Source organism: Temnothorax curvispinosus, unplaced genomic scaffold (genome assembly GCF_003070985.1).
Source record: "Temnothorax curvispinosus isolate PA1 unplaced genomic scaffold, ASM307098v1 QBEX01005011.1, whole genome shotgun sequence".
Lineage (NCBI taxonomy): Eukaryota > Metazoa > Arthropoda > Insecta > Hymenoptera > Formicidae > Temnothorax > Temnothorax curvispinosus.
The window spans coordinates 1488702-1506642 of NW_020214791.1; the positions used below are offsets into that span (position 1 = coordinate 1488702).

A 17941-nucleotide genomic window follows, 5' to 3' on the forward strand; every position below is an offset into this window, starting at 1 on the left:
TATATATATATATATATATATATATATATATATATATTGCATTATTCATTGCTGCGATGTTATATATTCACTTATATTCATTATAAACTCATATTTGTTTGTCATTCGCGCTGGATTTTATTTTGCCATATCTGGCAAGTTGTTAACGCGTCATATTTCTAGGGGTAGTAGTAGTGGTGGTGGTGGTGGTGGTGGTTGGGCAGCAACTGCGATCATAATCGCAGCAACAGTTTGGGAAAAGATAGCTTAGTAACGGACAATGATAAAGGAGATCCTCGAAAAATCCTGGTACGCAATTCTATAAGTAAAAATAAAATATATGCTCAACACATAATGCAAATTGGAATATAGTAATAAATATTTAAGATATATACAGTTTCTCACTGACCAAATGTTTCTGAATACAGTTTCAAACTGATCGAATGTAGTGCACAACAATTAACTACAACTAATTGACATGAAGAAAACAAGCGACGATTTTTCAATATCAATATAACAATAAAAACAAACAAGTATCTATAATCTTGCTACAGATATCTTCGTTTACGAATTTTCAAAAGAAATTCGTAACAACGGTACGATTTGATTAGTTTCGTGTGAGTCACTTTATATATACAATACTATATAATTAAATTAATTTTAGAGTATTTTATTATTTTGTCTATAAATAGAAATAAAAGATCTAGTTTCTGTATTAATACTTACAGCCTCTTGGATCATGACGAAAGTCACGGCAACGAGTAGACACAATACTGCACGCATGTTTAAATTTACTGCTGCGCTCAGCTCGATTTCTGGTGCTATGGTACAAAGCTATGTTGCTAGAGCATTTTTATACCGAGCTAATGAATATTGACCTATTTCTCATCATTGATATCGGATAATACGCTTTTGTATTGCCACTTGTCTTGCAGTTATGCTTTGTGGCAATTATAAGTACTGACAATTCTATAAACTATTACGCAAACTATTACGCACTTTTTCAAGTGTGCAGCGTCGGTGGCAAAATTGTCTCGCATTCGTAAAGATGTCAAACTAACACATATACGCGCATAAGTGTAGATGTATAAAATACAGATCAAACAGACACAAAACACGCGCCCTTCACCTATAAAATTACAGGCGTTCTTTCCGTTTCAAACTGTTGCTCGTATAGATTATTCACAAGAATAGCTAATATTTTGCATCAATATTATTCGTCGGAATATTGTTTTCTCTTATACAGACAGTCAATATTTAAGTTGTTTAATCATTAGGAGATCAGAGAAATATGTCTTTGATGTAGAATAGGAGGTACCTACTATTGAATCATTTTGTAAAATCAATTATTACATCTATGTTAATGTTACATTTTGTTGGATTATATGTTCGATTAATGTGAATTTTGGGCTCTTATTAATGACATATTGAATTATGATGTTAGAGAAGATAAGAAAGTGACGAGAAAATAACCGTCGATAATACAACTTATTAGAGATACTTTACTTATAAGAGATACTATTATAAGTTTTATAAGAGATACTTTGTTACACGGATAATAACATTTCTTTATGACATAATGGATTTAAATGTCAGAAATATAATGAATCACATTTAATTACGGGCTATTTTAGATGTAACATGAAAAAGTGCAACTTCTCAATAACTCGACTACTGTATACAAATTACTGACGTCTTTTTTTCCCTACAAATCAAGCGGAAGAAAACGATGCTCGATCATCTATCATCGTTAGCATTTCATTCAGTGACAGTCGGTCGACCGACTGCTGCCGCTGACTATGAAAGCTGTGTAAACTTGCCGAACAAACAAACGTTTTATGGTTGTTCAATAGCGTCTCCGTAATGTCATGACGCATACGTTTCCCAGCGCATAAGATAAAGTGCATATATTTTACGGAGCAACGGCTGCATTTTTCATTCTCCAAGAAAAAAATCGATATTGAGTCTTCATCAGGAGAGCTCTCCCTTGTGTGTGCCCCCCACCTCTCTCTCTCTCTCTCTCTCTCTCTCTCTCTCTCTCTCTTCTCTTTTTAATATAATCTAATATTCTTTTACCAGAGAAAAGTTCCAGAGCAGCTCTAGTTGCAGCCTTTACATACATTCAACGTCCCGCCAAGAACATGATGATATATTATTTAATCACGATAATATCCATTGGATCACATATCGCTCCGGTAAATAACATTTCTAATCATATTCTCAAAATTTAAATAAATCAGACAAATGTTTCTTTTTAATATCTAAAATCGAAATACGAAACTAAAGATTTAGCAAGCGTATCTTAAGACATTTCTTTTTATTTGGACAGTTTCTCCACACACTTGTAGAGAAAATTTACTGCGTGACCGTCAATTTCAGCTTCGCGTATCGGCTCGCTTATCAAAGTAGGTAGCGCTTCGTAGCATCGGAAATAGATAGAAAATAGTCGGCCAATATTTACTACGACGCTTTGACTGTCGTTCCAGCCGTGCCAGCGGCATTTCGCGAATCGATTCGTCTCGATCGGGACTCCCGTTCCCGTATTCTATACCGAGGAGGAGAATTTCACCGGAAGCGATGTACAATCGTCGCGACGCCGGCGGGTCGTGTGCCGTGGGGGGAAGGCAGGGAGAGATGGAGAGGCGTCGCGGAGCAGTGCGGGCGCGGTGGATGGAGAAGCGGTAGACGCTCGCGACGACATGGAAGGTGAATTTGGGCGCGGGAGAGATCACGAGCGGAGTGAAAAATGAAGGTACGAAACGGGGAATCGCACGCGGGGGGGAAAGCTTGACGCATTGCGGCGGGGAAATATGGGTCGTCCCGATTATGTCGGGACGAGCACCGCGCCGGAATCTGACAGTGGCAGAGTGACGCCGCAAAACCTCATACATCTCGTGTATAACTAATGTCCGCATATATCACCTCTTCGTCTCCTGTGTGTATTTCCTTTCTTTTTTTTCTCTCTCGCGGAGCAATGCATGCCACGCGTGCGCTCCAGCGGTGGTTCGCTCCTCCTCGTGCGTTCGAGCGCGATGGGACCTGTCCGTTTCATTTAAATGCAACGCGGAAAACGCGCGCGCCGTGCGCTCCAGCACGCTTCGGGCGGTATAGACTTCATGGAAGATAGGACGCGCGAGAGATGATACATTACCTTCTGGCCCCCGCTTCGCTTCCCCGATCGCACGCTCCGTATCATTGTTTGAAAATCGTTTCCTCTTATTTGCAAATTAGTCGTACTCTCGGATATTTATAGGCGGCTCGCTTCGAAATGATTTCTTTGAAAATGCCGTCACTTGGTGTGAGAAATAATTGATGCATTAAAAACTACTGTGACTTTCCTGAGTTCCTTCAATGCTGTTTCCCATTGTTTATCGTGTCGTAATGAGTGGAAATAGATATAAGAATATATAAAGAAATTATTAGAAAATTGGCATTGTTTCCTTCATTTTATTATATAATATTTGCACCTGCTCAGGGGAAAGAGAGAGAAAGAGAGAGAAAGAGTGAAAAAGAGAATTAACTGCGTTAAAACTTGGTCTCTTCATCCTGCGATATTTGATTGACAATGATGGATGTTCGTCTAATTCTACGTGTCATTCTTCAATTTATTTTTGCAAATTGATAGACAAATTTCAATTACACTTTAACCTTTAAATAATTTAATGTAATAAATCAGACGAGTCAACTGAAATTCAACGTGTTGCCTCGTTGAACCAGCTCGATGTCTTTTCGTAGTAGGTGGTCCGAACAGTGGATGAAAATTAAAGAACGTTAAAAGAGGGCATCGTGCTCGTTAGCACGATGGGTCAACCTGCTTCAACCTGCAACCGGCAGTTAATTGGTGTTCGGTCGGCGAGGAATACCGGTCTTTGACAGGTCTGTCTCGAGGAGCGGCAGTCTGAGGGTTGTGTTTACACTGTGGACAAAGTCAGCTAGCAAGGCCCGAAATGCCTGGTACAATGCGAAGTAGCGGCTGGAGTGTCCTGGATCCTTTGCGGTCCGATCCCGTTTTCAAGCGCCGGCGTTGCTGTGCTAATCGACCACCGCGATCGTCACCATTGTTCCCATCGTGCCCGAAAGTCCTTTTGCGTCTTTAATCGGCGCAAAACGTCGTGCATCCAAACGTTCTACGTTTCGAGCACCTACCGATTTTTTTTTCTTTTTTTTTCGTCTTTTCACATCTCTCCTTTTTCTCTGTCTCCTTCTCCCGGACGCGACGGCGACGTATCCATTTTTACCGGTGCTCGAAGCTTTGCGTTTTCTCGAGTGGATTCCCCGCTTCTCCCATCTCAACCTGCCATATTCCTCTAGCAGGTATGCGCGCGAGCATTTACCCCGGTACGAATGCAGGTGTGCGCTGGGCCGAATAAGCCCAGAAGAGGCGCGAGGATGATGGCAACTCGTGCGTCTCCAAGCTTCGTCGACGTCGTTGTCGTCGCCGTCGTCATCGTCGTCGTTGTGTCGTCGTCGTCACGAGACTGCCGCGGCAACCACTTCCGTCTGCGCGCTTCTCGTTTCTACGAACGTTTCGTCACGCCTGTCACATGCTTACCGCACGAAAGAGACCGCGGGTCTGGTAAAAATATTGTGATGGTCGCGGTGGCGTCGTTATTGTCCACCGCTCTGTGTTCGCCGCTACCTATCGGGCGGCGAACGATGCAAAAACGTATGCGGTTTGCACCGAAAAGAAAGCATGACATACGGCGTGGTATAGCATTATGTTAAAAAAATTCCAATGTTGAATGAGATACATTATGTAAAAGTATAATATTTAAGGTAAAAATTGTAAAATACTTGTTGATGTGCAAGTCTCGACTTTGTTTCGCGATAACGCGTTACGCAAGTTATATCGTAGAATGACCTACATAGACCTACACATTATCGCAGACGAAGATGCTTACGCGGCATTTAAATACTGACTGCTCCGTTTATAACTCAAGTTTTATTGAGATTAATAAACTTTTGAGGAGGTTGGTTGTCGTCACGTTGTGGGGCAGACGACGGGACAGCGGAAAGCCTATAGGTGTGTTTTCGTCGCGTGAAATAAACGAGTTTTAGCAAATAAATATATGGAATGCATTCAATTAGCTGTTTCTTAAGGTTTTAAATCGTTGTTTGTACAATTGAAACCCAAATACGTTATTATCCACGTTGAAATGTGGCAATATGCTGTTTTACAATTTCTTAATAACTATGTAGACAAATCATTTCAGTCTTCGTAAAAGTTCTTCCTAAATATGTAAAGAATATAATCTATTATTTATTATATGTATCTGCAATGGTCACACTCTAATGTATAAATTAGATATGCACTAATGTCTCGATAATGCACAGCTTATGAATATTATTTGCACCTTTCATTAAATTCTTATCATTTTTAATATGCTTTCGAGAGTTACATTACAGGTGTCATAACATTTTTGCTATGTCGCCCGTGTATAAGAGAGAGATAAGAGTATAACTTTAATAATTAATTACTCGACAACCATGCCAGACAATTGTCTTCAACGTTAGCATAGACGACAGATTCCCAGACGAATATCCTCCATAAATTTGTATATCATAATTTGAAAATCCTTCATAAACTAATTCTTATCACTTTGACTTGAGCAACCATCCTCTTTAAATATAAAATATTAGATAGGTCAGTTTAATTTTTTATCTATTAGTTGAGAATCGTACGCGAGATTATCTTATCATCAAGTATGTAGGTAATAGTAACATTTACTAATGTTTGTTATCTATGTTAAGTACATAAATAATCTATTATTTATTATATGTATCTGCGATGGTCACACTCTAATGTATAAATTAGATATGCATGCACTAATGTCTCGATAATGCACAGCTTATATGAATATTATTTAATATCTTTAATCTATATCTACATACTCTCTCTTTCTCTCTGTCTCTCTCTTTCTCTCCCCTTCCTTTTTCTTAAATCTTATTACATATGATTATTTGCTTTGTATGATAAGCATCGGTTCACCTAGCAGAGACTATCTTTCACAAATGTAGACATGATAACACATTAACTTATACAATAAATGCATTGTTGATACTCGCGGCAGGAAATCGCACGCATACAATATTTCCGCGGGGATATTCAGTGTGGATTTCGCATAAATTTTATTTTTGCTATAGAAAAGTGAGCTATGTGAATATAAATATTAATATAAAATTATTTATATCAACACGTTTATATATATTTATCTTTACACATATGCATGTTATAAAATATGCAGGAAGATGATATCGTGGCAATATTATTATGTGTGTAATGTACCTAGCTTATCTCGAATTGGTTGACGGAAAAAGATGACACGTGTACTGAATATAATTCGGGGGGCGTTACTATATGTTGAATGCACAGATATCCAAGACTGCGGGTTATGGTCGGCGGGGAGTCCTAGGCTACGCTGCCGGAACGTTTCTCATCCGTTTGGACATGGGCTCACCAGGGAGACCCCATTATCTTCAGCCCATAAACATTAAGCGGCGTCTCGCCGACGAATGTCCGTTAAGAATGCTATCGTGTGCCACCGCGTATCGCGGCGAGAGGAGAGACTCGAGTTTCGATGTTGGCGGCCTACCGAGATAATGGTTGGGACATTCACATTGGATATCGCGCGAGTAAGACCTTGCCATCGCCGCGTCGAGCCGTTAACGGAGACGAAACTGTCGTCTGTGCTTGTATAATCAATGCAGGCGCGTTTGGTTTTAATTATCGCCGGAGAAACGCGGCATGAATAACGGCAGATACCGCCGTGAAAACCGGTTTTAGAGAATGATCTCGTCGACTGCGACTGGTGGTGCCTTCGCTTTCAAGGAATCGTTTTTAAAAAGAAATGTACGACCTTGAGTATAAAAAAGTTAAATAAATCAAGTGCAAATGATTATATTACTTTTTTTTCGCTGTGTTATTTCAATAATTATTCACACAGTTGCTGCCTTTAGTAGTAAAAAACAAGCTTTATCTACTGAATCTCTTTAATGATCGTGTAATTGCATTAAGCTGCATATTGTAACGTACATGTATAGAATACTATAACAGATAAAAAAAAAATCAAAGTTATTCTATGTAATGACTCAGCAAATATAAGGCAGTGTTGTTTCACATTATGGAATCACCACTTATGTGCAAATTACTGAAAGTTAAAACGCAGCCGCTTCCATAGTTTAGTTTAGTGCTCGTGTGACCGCCGGGCAACTCGTGTCGTACCGTCTTTCGTAACGCCATTCACACATCGGATTATATACCTAGTTCCGCTGACCGCATACGTCATTCAAACATAATTTGCTGACGCGTTTATATATCTGTTATCACCTTTTCTCTGTTGGTATTAAGAACTTATCGAGTATGCACGTGGAGTGAATATAGGTGTTTTGAAACTATCCCATGATATATTTATGGATCTTTTTTTAATTTAAAGACAAGGAGAGAAAGACTTTAACGTAAGTATTAAATTGACAGATTTTGATACATTTTTATTAAAAACAGAATTTTTTTTATTTATATAAGTTTTAAATATAAGGTGAAGGGAGAATAATTCAGAATATCGTGCAGACATCAAATGAATGCTATAAATTGCAATTTCACAGTATCAATTTCAAGAAATCGAAATTTATACCTTAATTGATAAGGTATTAAGTACAAAAAGAGCACGGATTTGTATAATATCTACTTTTCAAAGTTCAAAATATCGTGAACTCGTACAGAGAATTGCATCGTGATATGAAAAACTTGAGCAAGAACGTTATCTCATTTAGTAAACATCTAGTGTTAAAATTGGAATCGAAATCGGAGACTGGATTGCTTAAATACGACATTGAAAATAAATTAAACTTGCCTGGTATATCCGTTATTTAAAACATATACGGAAGGAATAATTGCGAAAATATCTGTTTTTATACATTGTAGAGCACGAACGTTTCGAAATTGTTTTGTTCTACGTGGCAACATTATCGTTGTATATAATAGTCGGCTCACACATAGATATACGTCTGCCTCGCTGTTACGCGAGACACTGCCGTCTCTCTTGATACGCGCGACCGTTATCGTTCGGCAAAGGGAATAACATATTTATTAGCGGAATTGAGTAAGGCAGTGAAGCCTCGAACCGTATTGACTTTACAAGTGAATGACAGTGTGCTTTCCGCTCTGCGGCGCGTAATCTCGCGTCGATAGGAATGCTCAGCGCCGAGACACAAATCCAGAAAGATATTCGTGGAGAAGGAATTTTGGGTATCTCGTGCATGGGTGCCGTCTCATCGTCGGCGATATAATTCGATAGTCGTCCTCGAGCAGTTGAACGTGCGCGCGAGCGAGCAGCGAGACTGAATTGGTGATTATATCGATACAGAAACAAACGACGAAAACGGCGACACTGGCGCAACGATTTGAAACGTGATGGTCATCAATGTCATCGATTCATTAACCGAGGTCACATTGAATATTCAGAACAATGGGTAAGGAAATATTTCCTGTCATAAATTAACATTTATATAATAATAGTCAAGGATAACAATTTTATTATCTTCTAATTTGCAAGGCATAAATTTATGCATATTATATGTATATATAATAGACGTTTATATCTAATGTAACGTAATTTTTCTACATTTAAACGATACATTTTACTGCCTTGTCATGATTCTCCTTGAATGCTTGATATCGTCGTTAGTGTAAAAGAGATTTAATGTAAACTATAGTTGTAAACTTACTTGCAAAAATAGATTTTTAGTATTATCGATTTGGCGCATTGAATGAAGTGTAAAAATAATACATATTCATTGTTTCTCTTGCTTCTCTTTCTCTTACTTTCTCTCACTTTCTCTCACATTTCGGCACGTACTCATCGTAATAGTAAATTGTAATTTACTAAACTGCATCTCATAGGTTAAACAAACTTAATCTTTAATACATATTATTTTACATGTCTTTTTTAATCTTGACTTTAGAGATACGCGTACGATACTTGTTCGCTGTAATGCTATGCATCGCGAACATGATCATTTATGGTCTGAAAGTGAATATCGCGACGGCTATTATTGGTATGGTGAAGAAAAAACCGGGTGTACCTGATTGGTCGGATGAGTGTCCGGAATTTGATGTTCCTGGGAATGCCGCCACCGATATCGACGGTCCATTCGATTGGACGGCAAGCCAGCAAGGTTTGGTCATTAGTATATATTTTGCCGGATATCTCATCGGCATGTTTCCATCGGGATATTTGGCGGATCGGTAAGTGACTAGTCCATTTATAAATTCTATTTATTCTCAGGATAAATATATATTATATATCTCTATAAATTGTGGTAATGAAATTTATCGGTGCAGGTTCAACACGAAGTACGTATTGTTAATATGCGTGCTGGCAAATGGAATCTTAACGATGTTGGTGCCGATCGCGGCGAGCGAGCTGTACGTGCTATACGTCGTGAGATTTTTGACCGGTCTCGTGAGCGCGGCGAATCTTCCTATAGTAAACGTTCTTCTGGGAACATGGGTCGTGTATGAGGAGAAAAGCACGTGGGTCGGCATCATATACGCCGGAACGTCGCTCGGCACCGTGATATCTATTCTTACCTCCGGATTGATATTAAATTACGTTGGCTGGGAGGCTATTTTTTACATCCACGGAACGTTACCATTGATCTGGTGCGTCGTTTTTTATATATTTTTCGCCGGTTGTCCGGAAGAGCAAAAGTATATAACGGAGCAGGAAAGATCGTTCATCGTGAGCTCGTACGGTCATCGTACGCCCGGTTCCTCAGAGATGAAGATCCCGTGGAAAAGTATATTTTCATCGGTACCATTTTTGGCTCTGCTCGTCACGAATACCTTAGGCAACTTCTGTTGGTATTTCTTGCTCACCCAGTTGCCGCTTTACATGAACAAGATATTGCGATACAATATCACATCGGTGAGTGCGAAATAGGGATAATAACATGTGTAATTTCTTCTTGTATATATATATATATATATATATATATGTATATATATATAAATTGTGTCATAGAGACGTAACTACGTACTACGTATTTCAAGTTATGAAATATATATGTTAAATCCAAAAGATATTACGAGCGGAATAATATTATGGATAAAATAATATTTTGCATTTTTGTATATAATAATATTATTTTATTCTGTATGTTCTGTATGACGTACGTAGCTATGTGAAATATATCTCAACTCTTTGTGTAAATTTTTCCTGAAATACTTTACAGAATGCCGTTATCGTTTGCACCCCGTATCTCGTGAACGCCTTCACTAATCCACTAATCGGCAGGGTTTTAGATTGGGGGCGGAAAAAGGGATTCTGGTCGCAGACGGTTGCACGTAAAATTGCGGTTTTTATAAGTATGTATTTGAGATGGAATTCCACACATAATAGCATAGCTCTATGAATATAGATATTCGTCGTTATGTAGAAATATAAATCACATTTATAACAGATTAAGAATAGTTCCGTAAAAAAATAGGATTTTTGTGTTTATAAAGAAAATAATAAAAATACTGTATTATTTTTACTGATGGTACGCATAACTATATATTATGGTACTTTCTCTTTTAATTAATTAATAAAATAAGTAGCATTTCTTTCTCTTTTTTTTAACTTTAGCAATCCATAACATTAGCGAATGTAATAGCACAACTTAAAGAACTAAATTTAAATTATATCTACAATTTACATATTAATGAAGTATTGTTTGCAAATATTTTCTGCGTGACCCTTATGGCCGGCCGAGATTTCGAATAATGCACGTGACATTGTAATTTCTGTTACTATTTCTAATAGCAATACGTAACATATTTCTGTAACATTTATATCAAATTATAATTGATATGAATCAACTGTATTATGCATCGTACTGATTGTTATACTTTCTAATATTATATACATAGATTCAAATATATATCTGAATAATTTGTCTGTTATTTATATTGAATTTGTATTAATAAGTTCAGTTACATAACAGAGATTTTTGATATATTTATTGTATAATATATATTTAATATATTTTTCTTTCCAGGCACTATACCACCTAGCATTTTCCTCGTTATAATCGCGTACATTGGTTGCGATCGTTTGACATCGACCGTGCTGCTAACTCTAAGCATAGTAGTCTGTGGTGCTATATTCGTTGGCCATCTTTGTAATCAGAACGATCTGGCTCCGAATTACGCAGGAATCCTCATGGGCATTACAAATACTCCAGGCACTATTTCTGCCTTCATTTTACCACCGATAGTTGGTGCTCTCGTAGCGGAAGGAGTGAGTTGAACACTTAATGCATGATCAAACAAAAAAAAAAAGAAAGAAAGAAATGTCTGTTAAGAGCCACGTGACGTGATTACCAATTTCCTGAATTTTTAATAAGTCGTGCACAGAGATTCTACTTTCTTGAAGTTTTACGAAAGGTGAAACGACTTTAACCCGAGATAAGAAAGTTAAGCCGATATTCGCTCTAAGAGACACTGAATCCTAATTGCGTAATCAACTGCGAAGTGAACTTTATTGTGACATAAGATCTTTAAAATGAGAAATTTAATATTATGTTATTTGGTTGTCAAAATGTCCGAAGTAATTTTGTAACATATTAAATTTTATAGCTTGTTTTAAAAAGTACTAAAAATAACATTTCACATTGTCTTAATGTTTAATCATGTCTTCTCTGACAGCATACTATAGCGCGTTGGAGGATCGCATTTTGGATTACCATCGTCGCCCAGGTTGTCGCTTTCTTGGTATTTGCGGCCTTCGGATCAGCCAAAATTCAACCGTGGAATTATCCGGTACCGGATGTTGAAAATTGGGACGTCGACGAAGGACAAACGCAACAAGAGCAGCGAGAACAAGAAACGAAGACTTAAATTGAGACCACCTTTGAATAGTTCTTATTAACAAATCAAAAGAAGCATATTTTTTTTTACAAGAATCTTACAAGAATCTATCACGCCTATTGCATAGACAATAAATGTTATTTAGATAAATTGTTAATAGGTACGATGAAATAATTTATCATAAAATGAAATCAAGACGTTTGCGATTGTTATATAAAACATTCCTTATATTTATATTAAATCAACTCTCTTTTTATATTTTGATATGTCTTATTATGAACCATTTTTTATGAATCTATCGAGATAGCGGATGTAATACTTAATTATATCACTTTATATGTTATATACAATATATCTATATATGTTGACAATATCTTGCAAAATATATTTCAAGCAAAAATTTTGTTGATAATATGCATTGCAGCATATTATTAATATCAAAGTTTTAGCTGCCTTATACGGGCGATAATTTTACAAAATATAGATTGTATAGTACATACATGTATATGCACATATGCAAGAAATTTAAAATATAACCGCATTCATATTATTTTTACGATTATTTCTATTTATTTAGCACCTAATTCGGGAAAAAGAACAAGAGATCTTAAACAAAATTGCGAAAATGTGAATCATTTGTACGCCTGCTTGACGATCTCAACGACATGCCAAAGTTCGCGAAAGTCTCAGGAGTGCCACTACTTGACGTGTCAAGGTTTACACTAAGATAACTAGGATTGCGGGACCACCCTAATGACGGGTAACCAATTAGGGGCCACCTGGTACAAAAATTCTCCTTATCCCAATTAGATCGCTACGTCGCAAGACTGCCAGTCGGCGCGAGACGGACGAGAAGGAAACAAGATGACAGCACGAAAGGGCCGTGCCAACACCAGCAGCGATGAATATTTACGGCGGTTGAAATATTACGTTTGTAATCTATTTCCAGCCTACAGTCGCACGCTTCGACGATGCCGTGATGGGACGCGAGCGGTAACTGCTTTCCTCTCGCTAAACCATTTCCTCCTTCCTTTAAATATTACTGACAACCTCGATAGAGACCTGTGCGGTTCCGAATGAGAGAATATTGAGACCCTTCTGCGTCTTCGAGAATTCTTTAAAAATTTCATTAGGAGAAATCGAAGGGAACGAGATGGGTATTATACGCACGTTCGGCGCTATCAGATTTTATTTTCGATCTAGAAAATATATTGGTAGTCATATTAGAAAATTGAAAAATTTAGAAATTACCTTTCCTGACTAATATCATCTTTATATTTCAACATTTTAATCTAGCTTCTTCTTTAAAATTATAAATCACGTTTCAATATACCCATCAAGAAAATAATATGTAACGCATTGTTACGAGACAATTGTCATAACATTTTTTTATATAGTAATTCTTTCGAATTTATTAATCACAAAATTGGTTGTATCTTCCGATAAGGCAAGCATGAGTGGCAAGAGAATCGTTTGGACTTAATATTCTGGTAAACTTTGTTAAAGGGATGGGCCGCGATACGCGAGAGCCAAAGCTTCTCTTCATCGTGTTTACTAATTCATGAGATGAATAACTTAAGGATAGGCGCTCACGGTATGAATAATGCTTATTCGTCTTCTTAACCCCTTGAGCAGGTGACCTGTTCCTTCTATCGATGTTTATGCGCGGCCCAAACCCGGTCGACCGATCGTTTCGATCATTACTGACGTGGGAAAACACCTGCCACCGTTTAAGACGCCTAATGCTGTGTTGATCGATGCAGATTTCTTTCATAATGCCATTCCGCTCGAAACTTACTATTAATATTCGTCAATAATTATCTGATCGTATGTAGTCTGAACAAAGTATCTGCGTCGACTAATTTCGGAAAAAGTCGACTATCTTCTGTACTTATAAACTTTATTTCAAGCTGGATTTTAGTTTGGTATTATATATAGATCAACGTGTGAAGAAGTTAGCCGAATTAATCTGAATATCCTCGCGTTTAGTGCAAAACGCTCTGAAATCGTTAAGATCCAAGTACGATTCATATATTCATATTATGATGAATGTTTCCTATTTTCCCGACCTTTAACGTGACTAGCAACTACCGAAACCGATTCGTCCGGAATTGGTTGTCCGAAAAGTCGGCAGACGCGGCAGCTAATTTACATAGTCCAATATTTTAGAAAGATTAATCGATGCATACGGTAGACGATCCGAGCACAACGGCGACGAGTCAGTGAAAAATTCCCTCCGTTTCCGAGTTATCTGTCAAAATGGCGATTAATCAAGCGGTAATTATAAGTTCCGAGGATCTTTCGTCGGGCCGTCGTCTCGTTTGCTTAGAGAAGCACGTAGTCCGTAGTTGCGGGTCGCTCGACAGAGGCGGTTAATCAATCCTGGAGCTCGTTACAGTCGGGCACTCCGGTACTTGAAGTGGCGTTAACGCATCCGGAGCGCCACTAAAATGTCAGGAATTGTTAATCTACCCCGTCGCGCGCGCGCGCACACACACACACAAATACACATACACACATACACATGCTTAACGCACGCTTGATAACACACTGTCGTGGGGGAAGGGAGAAGTATCACCCACCCCTCGCGCGGACGGGGTTGCCGCGAATAAACCCTTACTTTCCAGTTTCTGCCCTCTGACCTCTTCCTCTTCGCGCCACGAGCTCGCTTTTGCTCTTCCCGGAGAACCTTGGCAAGGAGACATTCGCCGCCAAGCAGCACCAGACCGCACCGTTATTACTAGCGATAAATCGCCACCTTTAATAAGAGCTCGCGCGACGTACGCCAGACGGAAGTCAGAAACGACGACGACGACGGTGGCGACGACTACGACTACGACGACGACGACGACGACCACGAAAGGATGGTGAATTTAAGGGGCGGATAGGACCGAGTACACTCAATTCAAACGATATCCGTTCAATTTTACCGAATCCTCGTGGCGATGGTCGACCGTGTGCTGTTCCTTTATTGTGCGCCACCCTCTGATGGCTCGAACGATTTAATTTCGAACATCTCGCCGCGCGATAAATATATTTCGTATATAAAATACCTGCCGGCGTTACGAAAATTTATTATATTTACTGGAAGATAATATCGTAACGCCTATATTCGTTATATGTATACGCGCTATCAACGTGGTATAGAGTTTTCGGTGCTTGATCCGAGGGATATGGTACGCTGATGATTTATTGCCGTGCGTTTTGATTGACGTTGTAACAAGATAGTAAACGTATTTCACATGGCGCCGCGTTTTAATCCTTTTCATCCCGATATCGACGTTACGCCATTATACTGCGTCAAGCTTTTATCTTATAATATCAACAAGCAATTATCAACATGTTCAAATATTTTTTGAGACCTTGGACGATATACAGCCAAAATCCGTTTAACATCAGCGCTTGCAATTGTCTGTGCTTGCTTAAAAAGTTTAGTGAAGTTATGTGATAGCTATTATTATTGTACTTTGATTATTCTCTTGGATTATAATTGGCTAATTAATATCTAAGTGTTTTATTTAGTGTTACGTATGTGCGAATAAACATTTTTAATATTACATAAAAATGTGTATAGGATAAAATTAATACAACGATAAAATTAAATAAGCTAAAAATATAGTCGAGTTTCAGCTTTTCTAGTTCTTAATTGTGAGACAGCGGGCTATTAAAGATCCGAAATGCCACGTACTTGCACTTGGTTTAATTTGCACTTAGATGTGCTTCTGCGGGCTCATTATACAACTGTATAATCGTTATTTGAATTTTGTCTTCGAGTATATTAGAGATATACAAAATGGAAGCTTATATTTTGAGACATAGACAATTCAATAGTCGCTGTTTGATTACAGAACTATTGAGATTACTTGGCTGATGAAAGACGAAATGATTATTCACGCAAAACTTGACTTCAGATTCAAAATACCGATTAAAGCAACAACAAGAATATATATTTTACGCGAAAAGAAACGTACTCTATATAAATAAGTCATTGAACTTGGACGACAAGCGGCATTATCGCGACATACGAGCAAAATATTTTCGCAATCCGCCTCACAAACGTGTCGACCGAAAGACTTCATTGTGACGCTCGGATCTCGGTCCACCTTACGGTTACGTTCAGTATATCGAAATTTTTTTACGTGAACAGGAAGCGACATTAGCGAAGAAACGGTTGCACGTTTGTGAACGTGAGCTGGGTCACCCACCGGTGGTTGTTGCAAGGCAGTCGCCAGCCACGGTTCCCGCAGAGAATCAAGACTCTTTTTCCTTACGGCGCAGCGCGGCTGAGATCTAGCAGTATAACGCGAAGGGAAAGGAAAGAGGGGAGTGATTTTGCTAAAGAAACTCGATACGCCAGGTTGCCAAGGGATGCGGAGGGATAACGCGGACGCAGCGCGGTGTGGTATAGTTCGGGAGCTCGTAACTCGGTCACCCCGTTTCCAATTGACCGGCTTCCTGTCTCGCGCCGTAGCCCGCAGTCCGACTGCATTGTACGAACTTCCTGCAGATTTTAGCTGTCACCGCGTTTCATATTTTAAACGGACCGTAACTGGCCGGGCTGAAGGGGGGAGGGGAAAGGGAGGACCAGTCCGTGTCGCTCCGGGACGATCGACGTGGACACGGAAAGTGGACCGCGTGAGCGCAAACTCTGCATATAAATATGTATATTCGAAATATACACATAGGGCGGCATAGGGCCAGCGCGCGGACCTATGTCAAACCGCGCTGCAGCTTCGCGGATTCGTGACGGGGAGCTTCAGAAGAGACCGCTTAATCGGCGGTCGTTGCCGCCGCATCGGATTTTGATTAGCGCGACCACGTCACGTTCGTCCGTTCGTTTGTCGACGGATAAAAAAATGCATTGCACACGCCACGGCGCATTAACTCATACATGGATATACACGTGTGCATGCATACATTGTACGTACATTCTCTTAACAGTCTGAGCCCATTTAACATTTAACATTTTCCGCGTTCACGTGCACAGAGGCTCTCTCCGCTTTTGCCTTAGTGATTTTTTAATCTCTACTAATTTACGTATATATTTTTTTTCTATCTAAATATGCGTCCCGTGTTTCCGATTAGGTCTTCTGTAACGCATGTTACACTCGAATTTGTTATTCGAATACTTGATCAATTGCTGCTTTTCACTCTTGTACTGCTTTAGCTACTGGATCATCTTTTTGTCGATTAATTCTGAGCATCAAAGAATCCGTGTGCTCTTTATGCATAGATTAATTTTGTGACTTTTAAAACGCGATATTATACATGCACGCTCATATACAGCTGAAAAAAGCTCCTATGTTTGATGCATAATTATATCTTCGCATGAAACATCGCTACGTCTCTCAATCCAAAATACAGATCTCTATCAAGTTAAAAAAAAAGACCGACATCTATGTATCTAACGAATACTCTCTACATAAACTTGCAAAAAATATTAAATAATTGAATAAAATTCGTGTCGAAACATTAATTGTAACCCAAGTCAGCTGGTCAGTCGGGTCGTAAGATAGGTGATCGCGCGAGGACATAAATTTGGTGGACACCGGGGCGAATAGCCTGTATCTCGTAATTTAATCATATCTTCACACCCCTCGAATTGCAGAGTCGACGCAGGATCCCTTCGTTTTCAAGCCGAGCTATAGAACTGGTAAAGAGCTCGAGGTTATTAGGTGCGTTCATTGTTGTGCGTTCGTACTTTATTGTTGTTTCAATTACGTTTGAGAGAAAAGCTGCACCCTTTCGACTCGTACACTCTCTTCTTTGTGTGGCACTGTTAGTCCCTCTCTTTCTCTCTATCACACACACAGAAAAATATCGTTCTATAGCCAAGAAAAGCAATTACTCATTTTATTTTATTTGGTTTGAGTAACAGTTTTCTTTAACAAAGAATATTTTCTTAATATTAGTTTCTTAATATACTCATCATAAGTATTAGAAAAGCTTATCATCATGTGCTTAAAAGAAGAATTTATTCTTCTTTCAAGTATATTCCGAAACTTTATCTAAGAAAAGCAACATAAACTTGATTTGAATATTTACTGATTTTTTAGGTAAGAATATGAAATACTTGGCTGTAGAACGACATTCTTCTAGGTTAGGAGGTTT

The 17941-nt window shown here is 38.6% G+C and overlaps 2 protein-coding genes across 6 annotated transcripts in view; one reads left to right on the plus strand and one right to left on the minus strand.

Moving 5' to 3' along the window:
- The window catches only part of LOC112454350 (teneurin-m), a 516441-nt gene that overhangs the window by 399181 nt on the left and 99319 nt on the right, over nt 1–17941 (minus strand). The gene's annotated exons all lie outside the window — the stretch shown is intronic.
- On the plus strand, nt 7054–12365 carry LOC112454352 (sialin-like). Its single transcript, XM_025015687.1, has 7 exons — nt 7054–7434; nt 8168–8448; nt 8941–9223; nt 9320–9905; nt 10213–10345; nt 11020–11261; nt 11669–12365. Exons 2-7 carry the CDS (start codon nt 8445–8447, stop codon nt 11858–11860), a joined length of 1440 nt encoding a protein of 479 aa, XP_024871455.1. The 5' UTR covers nt 7054–7434; nt 8168–8444; the 3' UTR covers nt 11861–12365.